General features: G+C 55.8%; 1 protein-coding gene across 12 annotated transcripts in view; it reads left to right on the forward strand.

The window, feature by feature from the left end:
* SMARCA4 (SWI/SNF related, matrix associated, actin dependent regulator of chromatin, subfamily a, member 4) overlaps nucleotides 1-17740 on the forward strand; it is an 87067-nt gene that overhangs the window by 45015 nt on the left and 24312 nt on the right. For 7 of the 12 annotated variants that reach the window (XM_029215967.1, XM_029215969.1, XM_029215964.1 and 4 more), the window contains exons 17-26: nucleotides 4376-4442; nucleotides 5502-5612; nucleotides 7381-7623; nucleotides 8030-8155; nucleotides 9032-9145; nucleotides 9862-9969; nucleotides 11073-11159; nucleotides 11949-11995; nucleotides 13094-13260; nucleotides 15966-16129. In XM_029215967.1, coding sequence (XP_029071800.1) covers nucleotides 4376-4442; nucleotides 5502-5612; nucleotides 7381-7623; nucleotides 8030-8155; nucleotides 9032-9145; nucleotides 9862-9969; nucleotides 11073-11159; nucleotides 11949-11995; nucleotides 13094-13260; nucleotides 15966-16129 — 1234 coding nt within the window. The remainder of the gene's footprint in view (nucleotides 1-4375; nucleotides 4443-5501; nucleotides 5613-7380; nucleotides 7624-8029; nucleotides 8156-9031; nucleotides 9146-9861; nucleotides 9970-11072; nucleotides 11160-11948; nucleotides 11996-13093; nucleotides 13261-15965; nucleotides 16130-17740) is intronic. The other 5 variants (XM_029215972.1, XM_029215974.1, XM_029215976.1 and 2 more) reach the window with 1 other exon arrangement.

Here is a 17740-nt window from a genome sequence, read left to right on the forward strand (position 1 = left end):
ATGGAGAGGGAACTGTTTCCACAGTGCAGCAGAAGGTCCCAGGCCGTGGTCAGGCCCAGCTGCTTCTCTGCTTCCCGCTGCCCTTGCCTGTGCGCTGACTCCCTGCCCTCCACTTACTCAAGTCCCTTCCCTTCTGTTTAGCCTCCCAGGCGTGACTTCATCTCCACTGGAATAGCTATGTCCAGCGTGCTGCTCTGCAGCCTGGGTTTGTCATTTTTAAATTTTCATTTTGAAATGATTTCAGACTTACAAACAACTGCAGAAGTAGTGTAAAGAGTTCCTATATACCTTTCACCCGGCCTCCTGCATCTCACATAACCTTAGGACAGTTTCAACACCAGGATAGGAACAGTGATTTAACAAATCATTGTTAACTGGTAACGAATCTAGAGACTCTATTCAGATGTTGTAGACTTCCCCACTAAAGGCCTTTTTCTGGTCCAGGATCCCACTTTGCCTTTTGTTGCCGTGTGTCTGTCATGTCGTGTCTGTGACAGTTCCTGAGTCCATCTTTGTCCTTCATGATCTTGACACTTGAATCCTGACCAGGCATTTGGTAGACTGTCCCTCAGATTGGGTTTGTGTGATGTGTCTTCTTTCTGGAATTCTGGCGAGAAACTCCAGGGTGGGTGCTGTGCCCTTCTTGGGGCCTCACATCAGGAGGCACAAGCCCAGGGGCTCCGTGACAGGAGAGCATCGCTTTGGTCTTCCCTTACGTGGTGCCTGCGGGTTTCCCCACATAAACCTAAGAGTTTTCCTTTGTAATTTATAAGTAACTTGTGAGAAGGCACTTAGAAGCTATATGAATATACCATTTCTCATCATAACTTTCCCCCGTAATTTCAGCATCTGTCAGAGGAGTCTAACCTGAAATGATCACTCTGGAAAGTGCCGAGTACTGGTTTTCTCTTTCCGGCATTCCTTCTACAGGTCTTGGAATTCCACTACAAGGAAGAGCTGTCTCTTCTCCCTTATTTAATTGTTTAATGGTGTAATTCTTCATAGAAGAATTGTCTTGTGGACACTATTGTTATTTACTCTGCTTAAATTGTCCCAGATTTGGCCCAGGGAGACGCTTCAGATCCGTCCCTGTGTCCTTTCAGCACACCTCTGTCATTGCATTGTGGCTGTTTACTTTAGAATAGTATCAGATTTACAGAAAAGTTGAAAAGGTCGTACTCAGAGCCCCCATATACTCTCCCCAGGTTCCCCCTCTGGTTGATCACATCTTACGTGACCGTGTTACATTCGTCACAAGTGAGGAATCAGCACTGGAACATTACTAGTAATTAAACACATTACTATTAAGTAAACTTTATGTGGATTTCACTAGTTTTGCCCTGATTTCCATTTTCAATTCCAGGATCCCATGTGACATACATACATACATTTATTTATTCATTCATTCATTCATACATACATACATACATACATACCGGGTCTTAGTTGCAGCAGGCAGGCTCCTTAATTGCGGCTCCAGGGCTCCTTAGTTGTGGCATGCAAGCTCCTTAGTTGTGGCATGCATGTGGGATCTAGTTCCCTGACCAAGGATCGAACCCGGGCCCCCTGCATTGGGAGCACGGGGTCTTATCCATTGCGCCACCAGGGAAGTCTCCCATATGACATTTAGCCTTTACATCTCCTCAGTCTTTTCTGGTCTGTGACCATTCCTCAGGCTTGGTGTAATTTTGGTGACCTTGGTGGTTTTGAGGAGAACTCGGGTGTTTTGTAGGATGTGCCTCAGCCTGGGTCTGTATGGTGATTTTTTCATCCTTAAATGAGATGGTGGGTTTCGGGACGAAGACCAGAAGCGATGCATGCGTCTTATCACCTCACAAGGGGGGGGGGCAGTTACTGTCTACATGACTTTTCACTCTTGAGGTTGACCTTGATCACCGGGCTGAGGTAGTGTGTGTCAGGTGTCTCCACTGTGAAGTCACTCTTTTTTCTCCCTTCCATACTGTATTCTGGAAAAAAGTCACTAAGTTCAGCCCACACATAATAGGTGGGCAATTAAGAGCTACCTCCTTGAAGGTGAAATCCCTACATAAATTTTTTGGAGTTTTCCTGTGTGGAAGATTTCTCTCTTCTCCCCCAGTTGTGAATGTATTCAATCATTTATATCAATATGGACTCCTGGATATTTATTTTATACTTTGGGTTAAACTCTAATACTAGTTTATTTTGTTGCTCAAATCATTCCAGCCTTGGCCATCGGGAGCTCTCTCAGTTGGCTGCTCTGTTCCTTTGACATGCCCCCATCATTATGGGGTTTTTGAGCACGTCTTTGCTTTTTGGCACCCAAAGACGCTCCAAGCTCAGCTGGTACATTTCCCTCCCAGGCCTAGAACCAGCCATTTCTCCAAGAAGCCCTGGTTTCCCTTATTAGAAAACGGTCTTAGAAACCAAGACGTGGGTGCTGGGTGTGCTCCTTGCTTCTGGGGCGTCATTGCTTCTAGGCCCTCTCAGTGTGCAGTGCTAGGAAGTATACGTACGTGTACTGACCCTAGTGCACACGTGCTGACATGATTTGCGTCTGGTCATCTGTGTCTCTGTTAAGTGTGACCATACTGCTGTCTTTGACTCAGCCGGGACCACAGGGCTCATTCTAGCCTTTCTCCTTACTCGTGTGTTCGTTCCCAGTGTGCGTGTACAGTGCTTTCAGAATACTTAGCTTGTGAGGAACAGCCTTACTAACTAGAGATCCAGTTCCTTTTGTCCTTAGACTTACAGTTTCCAGCCAAAACATCTTTTCCAAGGTCATTTAAGTTGGCTGCTTTCCCCCATTCCCTTCAGTGAAGTTATCCCGTGTGTTGATCTTCAGCCCTTTTCACCCTTCTGCTACCCAGACCAGGGCCCAGGCTGTTGAGTGTCATCTCCAGGAGCCACCTGTGCCCTGGGGGATGTTTTCAGACTGTGAGTGTCCCGCTGTCCCGTCCACCTGCTGGGGCGTGCTGTTCTCCGCCATGAGTTTGCTTGTCCTGCCTCCCTCTTGACCCCTGACTCTGGCCTGTCTCCTTAACTTCTGCTCCCGACTCTCCCTCAGCTCTTCTCCCGCTCTGCAGATGCCCCTCCCCCACCCCAGGCTTTGGCCCTTGGCTTCTCTCTCTCTCAGTGCCCCGACCTTCCCCTATTGGTCCCTGCAATAGGAACCAGACCTCGGTGACCGAACCAGGGCAACCTTGCTGATCCCTCAGTAAGGGGAAGCCCACAGCCAGGTGGCTTCAAGCTTCCAGGACCCAGGCTCCTGCAGTTTTCTGCTCAGTAATCCTTAGCACGTGACTCCTGCCCCTAGGCCTTTACCCTCTTGGTTGCAGGATGGCCATGCTGCCTCCATCATCTCCTCTGGGTTCCCAGAATGATGGGCGGGGCCCAGGGCAGCAGGAGCAGATGGCAGCTGAGTCTCCACCCTCCTTCAAGACCTTTCCCTGACTTTCAGCCCAGCGACTTAAGCTTCCATCTCATTGGCTCAGACTGTGCCCACCTGGTTGGCCCTGGCTGCTGGGGGAGCTCCTCAGTGGAGCTTGCAGGGAGGAGCTGGGTGAGCCGCAAGCAGTCCCTTCCACTTGGCTTTTGCATCCTGTCTTTACAAACCCCCTGGTCTAGACTGTCTGAGTGAGTTCCCTCCCCCACCGAAGACTCTGTGTCCCAGTATTTCCCCGAGAGCCCACCCGCTCTGAACTTGGCTTTACTGTCGCTGTCACCCTCTCCTGAGGTTCTCTCTTGTAGTCGGGGGTGACTTGTCCCTCCTCACCCTCCCCCATGTCCACTCACTGCCCATCTCTGTCTGTCCCCCCTCTTCCTGGCCTCGAGCCCTCCTGCGCTCCCCCTCCTGCAGTCTTCTGCCCGGGCCTGGCTTGGTCTCGCCTGCCTCCCATCCTCATTCTGCCTCTTACCGGGCAGGAACCTTCAGTGGCCGCCAGTTTCATTTTGACGTGGCACTGCGACTCGGTGGTGTCTACTGTAGCCCCGGCCTCCATGGCGTGACTCCCGCACCCACCCCCAGCGTCCTGAGCCTGAAATGAGGCACCGTGAATCTGCGTTTTTCTGAGCAGCTGGTCTGCAGCTTGTGGTGTGTTCTCACAGGGGCCTGTGGCCACACAGCGGTGACAGAGAACTGATCTCCAGGGTCCAGCTCCTGGTCCTGGCCCTCTCCGGCCGCCCTGGCGGAGGCTGACCCTATACCCACCACCACGCCTTTGTGTGTCCCTGTGTCTTCCACCTGGGGCACCATCCCCTCCTTCCCTCAGATGGTCCATTACCCAGCCAGCTCTGAGGGTCACACACACATCAGCTTCACTTCCTCGTGGGCATCTGTTGGACAGTTGCTGGCAACAGAACTAGACCCTGACTCTCCCTTCCTTGTTTCCACCAGAACGCTGTCCAACTGGGCATACGAATTTGACAAGTGGGCCCCCTCGGTGGTGAAGGTGTCCTACAAGGTACGTCGCCCCCTGAGGAGGCGGGCATGGGCAGGGTGGGAGAATAGGGGATACGTGTGGGTGAAGAGGGGCATCTACTTGCATTAGTGACAGGATGCACGTGTGCATGTGCGCGTCTTCTTATGTTATACACATGGGATCCTGCCATTAACACGGTTTGGATCACTTTATTTCAAGGAGTGATGCTTCTTTTTTTTTTTTTTCTTTTTCTTTTTGTTTTTTGATGCTTCTTTTTTAACTGAAGTTATGGACTCAGTTTGTGGAATGTGGTGACATTAACGCATTCACCTGAAGATTTCATCATTCTTGCCGAGCTTTGGTTAAAACCCATTCACGTGAGATGACTTAATGAGTGTCCACCGTGGACTGCTGTGTGACGGGAGACACCAGGACACGTGGGCCCCGTGCAGGCCTGCTCTGAGTGCCACCCCTAGATCAGTTCGCCTGTGAAGTGGGGACTAAATGTGCCTCTTGTCCTCGTGGGGAGAGAGGCAGGGAGGGCCTCACACAGCCACTCAGTGGCAGAGCCCCGTTGTGCCCTTGGCCACAGGTCTACCGGGTCCAGGCTCGCCACCCTGTGCTGAGAGGCTCTTGGCCCCATGATGGGGAAAATCGGGTCCCGGCAGAGGGGACAGCGTGTCTGGGGAGAACTTGGTGCGTTTGAGGAGCTAAAAGTCGTTCGGCTGGCAAGAGCTTATGGGAACGAGAGCAGCTCTGTCTGGAACGTGAGCTTCGAACAGGAGGGACGGGGCAGATTTGCTAACCGGCGAGAGTCTGGAGCTGCCCTTTGGGAGTGATCACGGCGGTCTGCGCCTGTGTGGGAGGCCTGGAGGCCTGAGATGGGGACCCGGGAAGAGGAGGGTGTAGGAAGCGGAGCTGGTTGACCATCAGGAGTGAGGCCGATGGAGGTGCAGGCAGCAAGCCTCCCAGGGGCCCGGGCCGCCCAGGACCCACACTCCTCTCTCCGCTCCCCACACTTGGCCCTCTGCCCTTGCCGGCGTGAGGGGCCAGGACCTGGGGCCCAGAGGCTGAGGCGCGCGTGTCTTCTCTCCCTCACAGGGCTCTCCAGCAGCCAGACGTGCTTTCGTTCCCCAGCTCCGGAGCGGCAAGTTCAACGTCTTGCTGACGACCTACGAGTACATCATTAAAGACAAGCACATCCTTGCAAAGGTAGCGTGTCTGCCTGTAAAACAAGCCAGCCCAGGCCGTCGCGTGCTATCAGGGAGCCCGTGATCCAGCCCAGGATTGTCGCAAGTGTGTCACGCTTCCCATCTTCTCAAAGCCCCCGAAGACATTTCTCAGTGATTCCCCCACATATGTGTAAAAAGACAGCTGCTCTGTGTGTGCGAACAGCCCCGGTCGAGGTGACCTTGGGCTTGCCTCTCCGACCATCTGTCCCCAGGCTGGCCCTGGGCCACGTCCAGAGACTGGCTGCGTCTGCGCAACATGTGGACTGGCTCCTCTCGGGCCTTCTGCCCGAAGAGCCTGGTCACACGCGGTGACTCTCGACCCACCTGTCTTGCCTGCCGTGTCCCTGGCAGGGCTGTGGTGAGGCCCCCCTTGTCTCTGCCTGTCTCTAGAGGCCTCAGACCTCCCTCCCTGGTGGCCGTGTCTCCCTACCACAGCCTACAGGAAAGCGGCCCACGAAGCAGGAGGGATTTGGTATCCAGGTCCAAGCACTCTGACGTCCTGTGTGTTCTGTCAGCCTTGGACCGCTGGGTTGGCGCATTCAGTGGGGGCTGTGCACGCGGGGCAGCCTCTTAGCTGACACAGTTGTGAAGGCAGCTCTAGTTGGGCCATCAGGGAATTACCGAGAATAAACCATGACCCAGATATGAGACAGGCACCATCCCTCGCCTACAGAAAGCTCTTTTCCCGGTTTGGGAAGGGGTCGAGCCAGAAGGTGCTGCATCTGGCCTCACTAACCGTGTAGGGGATGAAGTCAAGTGGTGGAGTTTTTGACCCAGTGGATGGAGGAGATGTTTACGTGTTACCACACCTGTCGGCCTTGGTCGTACTGATGACATTTGGTGCTTGATGTGCACCTCTGAGCTACGGATAAGGAAACTGGGGCCCAGGGAGCTGGTGTCCAGTGTGCAGGCTCACCCTTCTGACCCAGTACAAAGCCAGGCCCATCCCAAGCATGAGAACGGGGCTCTGAAAATCCTGTGTTTGTCTGACAGTGGCTCTAATTAACGTAAACCCCCTGCCATGGGGGTTCCTCATGGGAAATGGCTGCTAGGCCCCACCCCAGTCGGTTCTGCCCTTTTCATCTGGGACACCTGATGGGCAGTTCCTCAGCCAGGCCATGCCAAAGAAGCCAAAGCCAGAGTGGCTCTGAAGCTCGTCACAGTCACATGTAAATAGGGATTTACACCTGCGGCTCCCGCCTGCAGACTCACACTCTTGGTTAGAATCGACATCTAGCCTGTGTCCACCAGCCGTGTGGCCACTGACAGGCTCTGGGGTGCAGCCGGGGCCCCCAGAGTGCACCATCTGAACCCACCTGTGCTGCTCCTGCCTTAGAGCTGTCGCCTGCTGATTGGAAATGCACCCGTTGCTGAACCAAGTCCCCTGAAGACCCCACCCCTGAGGGCCTCTGATCAGCAGGGGGGTTGTTATTTGGGGTGTTTTTCTGTGTCATGTACTAGCGTACATAATTTTCTTGGGAAACCAAAGTCCTTTTCTGCCCCTGGATTTGTTCACCCAGTCGCAGGTCACAGCTGTGTCTCACTGTCCGCGAGTCCGTCTTCACCCCCTGCTTTACAGAGGCTGCGGTGTGAGCTGGTCCCTCATCAGGGGCTGTTGTTGTGCTCACGTTCTCCAGCTCAGCAGGCCGTTCTGCCCAGAGCCTTCTTGCCTAATGGCCGTGAGATCCTCACCCAGGTGGGCAGCGCCGCTGCCTGTCCTCCTCTGACCTCCCGCTCTCGGCCCGCAGATCCGTTGGAAGTACATGATCGTGGATGAAGGCCACCGCATGAAGAACCACCACTGCAAGCTGACGCAGGTCCTCAACACGCACTACGTGGCCCCCCGCCGCCTGCTGCTGACGGGCACGCCGCTGCAGAACAAGCTCCCTGAGCTCTGGGCGCTCCTCAACTTCCTGCTGCCCACCATCTTCAAGAGCTGCAGCACCTTCGAGCAGTGGTTCAACGCGCCCTTTGCCATGACCGGGGAAAAGGTGTGCAGCCAGCCACGTGTTGGCGGGGGGTGGAGTGGGGAGCTGTGAGCCTCGGCCACAAGCAGCTCCGAGGACCCTCCAAGTTGATGGTCCCGGCCCAGCTGGCTTCGCTGGGTCGTTGTGGGTTGAGTGCCCACCACAGCCAGCCCAGCAAAGCACAGGGCAGCCCTGGCACCAAAGGACCCCAGAGGAGAAGGGCAGAGAAACTCCAGGGGATGATTGGGGCTTCCCTGACCCTGTGCCCCAGGCACAGGGAGGGGACAGCAAGGAATATGGCCCTGAGGTGTGAAGGTGCAGCTGGAGGGCCTGAGGAGAGTTTAATTTTCACCCTGAGGGCAGCGGGTAGCTTGGATAGTTTCAGTGAAAGGAGTAACATGGTCAGATTCTGTCCCTTTTGTTTTTAAAGACGGCTGTGGGTTGTGGCCAGTGTCTCTCAATGTCTGCGTGGCTGGGAGTGGCGTTGTTGGTGTGTCTGTGGCCGCCGTGTTTTCTGTTGACGGAGGTCAGCGGCCTGAGCCTGATGACCGAGGAGGTGGGCACGATCGCAGGGCTTAACGTTGAGCGTCACCGCCCACGGCAGCTGTGCCCCAGCTCACTCGTTCCCAGTTAGCGGATTTTCCTGAGGCAAGTCTGGGACAGCTGTTCCTCAGCTCTTACAGGGGGGCCTCTGTCAGCATCATCCATGGGGTCCCGCCTCCTTGGTACCGGCTGAGGCAGAAGCCCTCCTGAAGGAGAAATTGAGGCCTTTCCAAGGATCTCATAATAAAGGAGCCCCCAGTTTTCAGATTCCCAGGGACCGCCTCCTCCAAGAGCTGAGGAACAAATGCTCTGGTTTCACGTATTTTCAAGTTGAGCAAAAGCTCTGCCCAAAGGGACCCAGAGAAGAAAAGTTCAGATGTCATGGTTTCACTTAAAAAATTTTTTTTAATTCACATTTTTATCAGAGTAGCAGGCCCCCTGGGAGAGCAGCATTTCTTTCCGTCCGTCCCACCCAGGCCAAAATGAGAGTTGATTTGGGCTTCCAGTGACAGAGCCCTCTTGGAGCACCCCCCAGTTACACCACACACTCTATCCGTGTGGCCCCCGCAGTGCTGTCCAGATTTCGTTTGGATGTGTTGGCAGGATTCCAGGCACGTGGGTTTGTTACTCTTGGGGAAGCGATGCAGCATGCTGCTGTGTTTCATAGTGCCCTGGGGCCTTGGCTTCCGTGTCCCAGGACTTCCATGGGAGGTCTTAGATCCTTGCAGTTTTCCAGAGGAAGAGGTTGCCCTGCTAGGCTCCTGTGAAGCTTAGGGTAGTCTGAAAAGGAGGTGCTGAGCACAGGGTGACTCCAGATGGCCCTTCGCTGCATCCCTGTCCCCTCCTTTGGAGGCAATGCTTGGTTGTCATGTCTTGTTGGGGCTGCCAGGTGGACCTGAACGAGGAGGAAACCATTCTCATCATCCGTCGTCTCCACAAAGTGCTGCGGCCCTTCCTGCTCCGGCGGCTCAAGAAGGAAGTCGAGGCTCAGTTACCTGAAAAGGTACCACGATTAGTTTTTATCTTTTTGGCCACGCCGTACAGCTTGTGGGATCTTAGTTCCCTGACGAGGGATCGAACCCTGGCGTCCCGGTAGTGGAAGTGCCGAGTCCTAACCACTGGACCACCAGGGAATTCCACGTACCATGTTTGTTTTGAGCGGAAGTCCCAGTGTGGCATCGTCCAGGGGGCCTCCCTGGGCTGGGCCCAGTCAGGTGGTTCCCCTGGGTCCCAGGCCTGGCCCTGGTCTTGCCTCGGCATTCAGGGGTCGATCCCGCCTGGGGTTGGCCACTCTCCCTCACTGGGTCTCTCAAGTGGAAGGCAGGTGTGCTAAGTTAGAGCACTAAGTCCCCCCAGGGCCCCCTCCCCTTTCCGCTGGGTGGGCTTGGGGTCCCTGGCCAGTCGCCCCCCAAGTCACACTTGCACTTTGTTTCTTGGCCGGCTGTGGGCAGTCCTTTGGAAGGTAGCCGAGCTGCACCATCTGGCCCAGGAAGCCCCCCACATTTCTCTGCCCTGGTGCGTCTGCCACATCCCATCTCCCCTCGTCCCCCTGGGTATGGGGTTTCCTCACGGTCACCCCTGTGTGCCCTGATCAGAGCACACAGTCCAGGGCCCAGGATGCCTCTGAGAGGCTGGGCGATCAGAGACGGGCCCAGGCTGGGCGTTGGGCTCCGGGACCCTCGGCTCCAGTTCCGGCTGACGGCAGTGTGTGCCCTGCAGGTGGAGTACGTCATCAAGTGCGACATGTCTGCGCTGCAGCGCGTGCTTTACCGGCACATGCAGGCCAAGGGGGTGCTGCTCACCGATGGCTCTGAAAAGGATAAGAAGGTTGGCCCGGGGCCCCCGTTCCCCCCCGGGTGCCCACAGCAGGCGCGCTGGGGGCCACTGGGTGCGGGGCTTGTGCACACTGTAAGCAGCAGGCTCTCGCCTCCTCGGAGCTGATCGTCGTGGCCGCGGCCCCATCTGCCTGTGGTCCCGAGGGTGTTGACTGGGCCTGGTTTAAATCACAGCTGGTGTGGATGGGTCCAGTCCATAAGGCTGAGGGGGCAGAGGCTGATGGCCCGTTTCCAGGGAGGCCCCCGAGCCTCCCAGTCAGCAGCCTGGGGTCCTCTGCTCGTGAAGTGCTCTCTCCCGTGGATGCATCAGTCGGAAGTGGGGGGCCCAGCACGGACCCCAGCCGTTAGAATATTCTAGGGAGTCCCACCTTCCCAGCTGGGAAAGAGCCTCGATGGCCAGGGCCGTTTCCCTCGTCATTACGTGGCGTTGGGGTGACGTTAGTTTACGGTGGGGAGGTGGGAGCTAGGCAGGCTGCTGCCTTCTGGCCCCTCTGAGGCCCTGGGCCCCCCCGCCCCTGCTCCCCTCACCAGGACTGCAGCTGTCCTCCCAGGTCCCTCGCTTCTGCCCCCGCGGCCTCGGGCTTGGCCCTGCCACCCCATTTTCTCTTCCAGATGTTTCGTTTGGGCCCTTTCTTACCCGAGCTGTTGCAGCACCCTGTTTCCTGGTTTTCTTCTTGGCCCACAGCACCCACCCCGGCATCCTTCCTTCACCCCTTAGCCAGAGATCTTCCTAAGCCGTCTGGCTGCAGCCCCACCCCGGGGACTCCCCCCAGTGCCCGCAGAGCTGGCCTCACAAAGTGTTTGTGATCCACCCTCAGCTCTTTGCCGGTCACGTTTCCCCTGCGTCCCGCCGGCCCCTCCTCACCCTCCACCCTCCACCCTCCAGGGTGCCAGGGGGTCTCCGCTTCCCCCAGCGCTGGCTTCTTGCTGGCTTCAGGCCTCTGAGCCCCGACAGGAGCCAGCTGCACACGCCCCGTCTCCTCTGCCACAAGCCACAGCTCCTCTCACGTCCTTCTTCCCCGCCTCCTCCCCCAACCCCACCCCACCCCACCCCGGGACAAGACCGATTTGGGAGCCTCTCTTCTGCCTCCTCAGGGCAAAGGTGGCACCAAGACCCTGATGAACACCATCATGCAGCTGAGGAAGATCTGCAACCACCCATACATGTTCCAGCACATCGAGGTGAGGCCCAGGGCCCGGGCAGCAGGCCCAGCGGTACCCGGAGCTCGTGGGCCTCAGCTCTGCACAGGGCCCTGCTCTCAGAGGGGTCTGTCTGCGCCTAGCCCCTAGACAGAGCTAGGTCACTTCTCTCTGGCAACTTTAGAGAAAAAGAGCTTGTAAGGTTTAGACTAGATGATGCTTGTACATTTGCCTTTTTATGGATTTTTTGTTTGCAATCGCTTATACATTGTAAAGAATCCAAACTGTAGGGAAATATGCAAGAGAAATGAAAATCCCACCTCAGGTAACCGCCGAAGCCTTCGGAGGCTGTTCTCTGGAGTCGTTTCCCCCGCGGTGGGGTTGTGCTGCCTCTGCTTGTTGGTTACTAGCCTTCCCCACTCGGAGACACGTGGGGCCATCCTGGGCAGAGCATGGAGAGCAGCGTCCCTCTTCCTGACGGCTCTGGGCCCCAGTACCCTTGAGAGTCTGGATGCTTGCTTCTGAAAAGCACACATATGTCCGTACATTCTGGCATAAAGTTCCGGGGTCATGCCAGAGGCCCCTGGGCTTCCATTCCAGCTCACCAGGTGTGGTCTCAGGCGCGCGTCGTCCTCGCGCGCTCCTTTCCGTGGTTAAGAGTGTTAGGTCATGACGGAAGGGATGTCAGTGGGATAGAAAAGCTGTGTTCAGCATCTGTGTGGCCTTGGGGCCGCCGTGGGCGGTCGCTGAGCTTGGGTGGGAGGGCTCGGAGGCGTGGGGCCTGGCCGCCTTTTCCTGCCCCGCACTGACCCGCCTCTCATTCCATCGCAGGAGTCCTTTTCCGAGCACTTGGGGTTTACCGGTGGCATCGTCCAAGGGTGAGAATCTTCCTAGCTTAACGGGGTGGGCAGACCATCTGTGTGCCAGTATTTCTCTCTTCGGTTGGCTTTATTTCTGTTGTTATACTTGTCTAATTTCAAAGGCAGTATATTCCTGGCAGAAAACTTTGAAAACATAGATGAACCCAAAGAAGAGATTAAAAATTCTCCACTTGGAGAGGTGACCATGCCTGGCTTCCAGGCCCCACCTCTGGGCTCTGTGACCTGTGACAGCTTTCCTAACCACTCTGAGCCTAAACTCTGCCCACCAACAGAGGGATACTCTTTATACAGTGCGCCACGCACCTTGCTCTGGGGGTGTTTTCCCCAGCGTTGTTTATAAAGCGCAGCCCAGGCATCGTTCAGCCCTGGTGTTGGGACACAAATGCTGCCTCAAGGTTTCACCGTTAAAACATTCTTAACCCTAAAGCCACCATTATTTCTCTGGGATAGTAAACTATTTCCTAGAGCAGAGGCACCGAATGAAAGGGCAAAAGGTTCTTTAGCTGTGTAGTTCTTTATACCAAATTGCATAATGGGGTCCCACAGACCTGGGTTTGAGCCCGGCCCTGGCAGGTCAGCAGCCGTGTCACACTGTCCCCCAGCCTCAGTTTCCACATCTATAAACCAGGAGCGAATGACAGAAGTTGCAGTGGCCCTTAGCGCTGTGTGTGGTGCGGTGTGGGCACTCTCCACTGGGAGCCTCTGCTCTTGGAAAGTTCTTAAACAGGAGACCTGGCTTCCCGGGGCAGCCCCTGTCCATGCCCATTGTCCCAGGATCTTTACTAATAAATAGCACCTTCTTTCGCTCTTACAAGTATCCAAGTTGGTCAGTAATTTCATGATGAAGTTTATTTTAGTTGGGTTGAAATGGCTTTGCTGAAACTTGGTGGGGGGAGGGGGGCGGGGGCGGGGGCGGGGGCGGGCCCGGGGGTAGTCTGCCAAGGAAGCACTTGTGTGCCCCCGAGCCTGGTGGCCAGCCTGCCTAGGCCGGCTCAGGTAGCCTGGGCATGGGAGCGCGCATCCTCCTTGACCTGCCTGCAGGGCGCTGTGGTTCATGTGGTGTGTGTGTCCTTCCCCACCCCCTCCACTCCGCAGGCTGGACCTGTACCGAGCCTCGGGGAAATTTGAGCTGCTCGACAGAATTCTTCCCAAACTCCGGGCCACCAACCATAAAGTGCTGCTGTTCTGTCAGATGACCTCCCTCATGACGATCATGGAAGACTATTTTGCGTATCGCGGCTTTAAATACCTCAGGCTCGATGGTGAGTACGATCGGGAGAGAGACGTTTGTTAAAGGGCGGCCTCGTTATCCGCTGCTGCCAAAGCTTCTCTAGGTCTAGCGGCAGGAGTGGGCATAGCGGCTCACTCAGTGACACAGGCTTGCGGGAATGGGAGGGAGGGCCCTGGGAGTATCATGGCTGGATCTCCTGAATGTGAGGCTCATGGTGTTTGCACCATAATGCTGCGTCCAGTCCAGTGGTTAAGGGTTGCTCTATGGTCCTGTTATGGTGGGAAGTGACAGAAACCCATATCCTGTGGGCATAAAGAAGGAAGTCTTGATAGACTCACATAACTGAACCTCAAGGGTTGCTTCAGGCACAGCTGGATCCAGGTGCCCAGATGGTATTAAGAGGGGCTTTTCTGGAGCTCCTGGCTCTTTGTCCTCCATTTTGGCTTCATTCTTAGCCAACCCCTCCGGGCTTTCCTTCCACCTACCTGCTCAGTGTCCCGAACAGAGAAGCAGCTTGTCTCTTCCCCCAGGGGTCTGGGGGTGAAATTTCATTAGGCTGCTGTGAGCAGCATGCTCTTCTCTCCACCGCCTGGGTGGCTCTGGAGCTGGAATCAGGCCCATTCATGCCGAAACCGTGAGCACTGAGAGAAGCAGGAAAGGGAGGGAGGAAAACCAATGCTGCAGGGGTGATAGCGGCGAGTTCCCTGGGAACAGCACTGACTGTGACCACATGCACTCATCAGAAGCCCTGTTTCTGCCTTGTTCCCAGCACGCAGGAGCTCCGGGGAGGAGGGGGCTGAGTGAGATGCTGACAGTGTGCAGGACCCGTGCTCTGACACGTGTCAACTGACCGGGAAGACCCTAGAGGGAGCCCCCCACCCTCTGTCAGATGGAGTGAATGGGGCTCTCAAGAAAAATGAACTTGGGGGCCTCCAGGGTAAACACAGTTAAGAAGTGTGGGATAAACCACACTTCTCAGAGCCTTTATCTAAACTCTTTGCTATGTGCATCCACGGCCAACACCCCAAACCTTTTTGCCCCCATTGTGTCTTTCACGGTACATCTTGTGGAACTGTTGTTTTTTTCAGACGCGTGGTTGCTGGGCGGATCTGTCTGTCGGTCTCTGCCCTCCCCACTCCCACCCAGAACCTTTGCTGCATCCCTATCTTGCCTTCCTTCGGCCTGTTCTTGGAATTCTGTCCAGGGCGACCTTTACAAACACAGCTGTGGTCAGGTCCTCCCTCAAACCTCCCTCCTTCAGGTGCTTCCCATGGCTTGGAAGGCCTACGTGGCCAGGCTCACCTCGCCCCTCCCTCTGTGTGCTGGCCTCCCTAGTGGCCTCTCTGTCCTTCAGGGGCTGAGCCTTCATGAGTGCTACTCCTTGTCTGTGTCACTGCCCCGACCCCTAGAGGACAGGCCAAACGTGAAGAGTGTGTTCCCACCCACCCCAGCGCCCATCCATTTGCCCGCCCCCCCCCTTTTTTTTCCTCCATGATGAGAGTCCTCTATCTAGGATGAGGACTTTTGTTTGCTTGGCTGTGGCTGCATCTCTGGGCACCTCATGTGGTCACTGCCACATGAGCGGAAACTCTGGGAAAGAAAGGCAAAGGGGGGGAATTCCCTGGCAGTCCAGTGGTTAGGGCTCCGCTCTTCCACTGCAGGGGGCCCAGGGTCAATCCATGGTCGGGGAACTAAGGTCCCGCGTGTCACACAGTGCAGCCAGAAGGAAAAAAAAGAACGGCAAGGGTGGGGGCTCGGTGACACGTGGAGTGGAACCTTCTGCTGTCAGAATGTCGAGTGAGGGTGCAGGCCGGGCATCTGGGATCGGCCCCTCCACCTGGGCCTGCCTCAGCCCCTCCTTGGAACTGGGGCAGCCCAGGCACCAGTGGGCATCAGGCCTCCATGCTGTTCATTGTGACGTGTAGGCGAGTGGCTGGAAGCAACACCAAGAATGACACCTGATTTCCCCAGAGGCACCTCTGCTCCCCAGGCTGGCAGTAGCCCGAGGAGCTTAGATGCCCCTCTGAGCATCACGATGCTGAGGATCATGTCCTGGGCCATCACATTAGAGTCCCCGTGGCTCCATGAAGAGGGGAGCCATCCTGCCCAGAGGGAAACAAGTCTCCATTGTAAGCCCCCCGTGTGCTCGCCTGTAGATGATTCCCTTTGTGAATGGAGAAAACCCATCACAGTAGGATGGAGGCAGGCGCCAGCCCTCTGGCCAGTTGTTCGATACCATAGCAGCCCCGTCTGCCCGCCTGGAAACCCCACGTGGGTTTGGGGGCACGGCGTTAACAGTGTTGCTGCAGTGTCTCCCACCACCCCCTGGACAGCTGGGCAGGGCAGGTGGTGGCGACTCACAGGGCAGCCCCATTGCCTGGGTGTCTGCTGGGTGCCGGGCACTGTGCTCCAGCACCTGCCCACTTAGTTCCCACAGCAGCCCCGATTTACACGGAGGAGACACCGGAGGCCCGTTGGGGCTCGTTTTCTTCTCCTGGGGTGGGAGGACTGGCGGTCAGTAGTGTCACCGTAAATCTGAGTTGTTCGCCAGTCACCACTCATGGCCATGTGTTGAGTGACTGGCCATGGCTTGGGTGGCCCGAGTTGGACGGCTGTGGACTCTATACCTGCTCCCTGATGTAGGTGTTCCTCTGTCTCCTCTGCACCACCGCCCGCCCCCACTCCACCCGCCATGGTCACCTTGCTAATAACCCTGCTCTCCCCACCCGCCGGCAGGAACCACTAAAGCGGAGGACCGGGGCATGCTGCTGAAGACCTTCAACGAGCCCGGCTCCGAGTACTTCATCTTCCTGCTCAGCACCCGGGCTGGGGGGCTGGGTCTGAACCTCCAGTCAGCCGACACTGTTATCATATTTGACAGTGACTGGAACCCCCACCAGGTAACAGCTCTCAGGCCCCCTAGGGGGAGGGGCTCGAAGCCTCAGGGAGACCATGCCCACTAGCATGAGTGCCCGCTGGCCTCTTGACATTCTCCTGGAGTCCCGGAGGCCCCTGGAGAGAAGCCCAGAGAGCAGTTACTTTCCTCTGTTTCTCAAAACAAAACTAGTTTTTTGCTCTGATTATGAAAAAAATTCATGTTCCGTTGTTATTTAAAAAAAAAAAATCCTGGGAATTCCCTGGTGGTCGGGTGGTTAGGACTCTGCGCTCTCACTGCAGAGGGCCTGGGTTCAATCCCTGGTCAGGGAACTAAGATCCCACAAGCCACGTGGCACAGCCAAAAAAACAAAAAGAATTCTGGTGTCGCGTAAATGTGCAAAGAAAGTGGAAGATGCCCCAGTCCTGTCAGCTGGCAGTAATGGTCACTGTTTTAGTCATGCAGGTCCTTCCTGGCCATGTTCTGGCCCAGCTCTCATGTTGACGCCTGTTAAAACCACACTGGGGCGTACTTTTTATGCTCTGTGCACTGCTGCCCTTGTTTCTTATCCACATACCCTGCACAGGGCTCCGTGCCTATAGATAACAGGGATGTGGTATTTTATAGATGCAGTAGTTTTTTGTTTGTTTGTTTTTATAAATTTTTTTTTTTTTTTTTGGCTGCGTTGGGTCTTTGTTGCTGCGTGTGGGCTTTCTCTAGTTGCAGCGAGTGGGGGGCTGCTCTTCCTTGCAGTGTGCAGGCTACTCGTTGTGGTGGCTTCTCTTTGTTTCAGAGCATGGGCTCTAGGCGCACGGGCTTCAGTAGTTGTGGCATGCGGGCTCAGTAGTTGTGGCTCGTGGGCTCTAGAGCACAGGCTCAGTAGTTGCGGCACACGGGCTTAGTTGCTCCGCGGCACGTCCGGGATCTTCCCGGACCAGGGCTTGAACCCATGTCCCCTGCACTGGCAGGCAGATTGTTAACAGCTGAGCCTCCAGGGAAGCCCCGGTACAGTAGTTTTAAAGTAAGTGTTTACCTCTTACGTCTTACTCTAAAAGTAGTAATTTTTTCAAATGTAAATACCAATAAGTGAAAGAAACAAATTAAAGAGTCCATTTTTCCCCTTCCCCACCAACCCCGCTCTTCTCTGAGCCAGCATCTACCCACGTACACACATATATTCTGGCTTTGACATGAACACGGCATGTTCCAGCACGTGTCTCTTCCCGCCAGCAGCTGGTGTGTTCATGTCTCCATGCAAGCACATGGGGACTCTCCCCAGCCGCTTCCTCAGCAGCCAGCTATCTTGGCATATGGTGGCCCCAGGATTTTTTTTTTTTTTTTTTTGCGGTATGCGGGCCTTTCACTGTTGTGGCCTCTCCCGTTGCGGAGCACGGGCTCCGGACGCGCAGGCTCAGCCGCCATGGCTCACGGGCCCAGCCACTCCACAGCACGTGGGATCTTCCTGGACCAGGGCACGAACCCGCATCCCCTGCGTCGGCAGGCAGACTCTCAACCACTGCGCCACCAGGGAAGCCCGGCCCCAGGATTTTTGACTCAAATCCCAGTTGGCAGACGTCCAGGTTTTCTGTTCTCCTTGGGGAACCTTGTCCCTCTCTTGGAGCACCAGCCAGGCCAA

The sequence above is a fragment of the Monodon monoceros genome, unplaced genomic scaffold (genome assembly GCF_005190385.1).
Source record: "Monodon monoceros isolate NGI ecotype Baffin Bay Population unplaced genomic scaffold, NGI_Narwhal_1 Super_Scaffold_12, whole genome shotgun sequence".
Classification (NCBI taxonomy): domain Eukaryota; kingdom Metazoa; phylum Chordata; class Mammalia; order Artiodactyla; family Monodontidae; genus Monodon; species Monodon monoceros.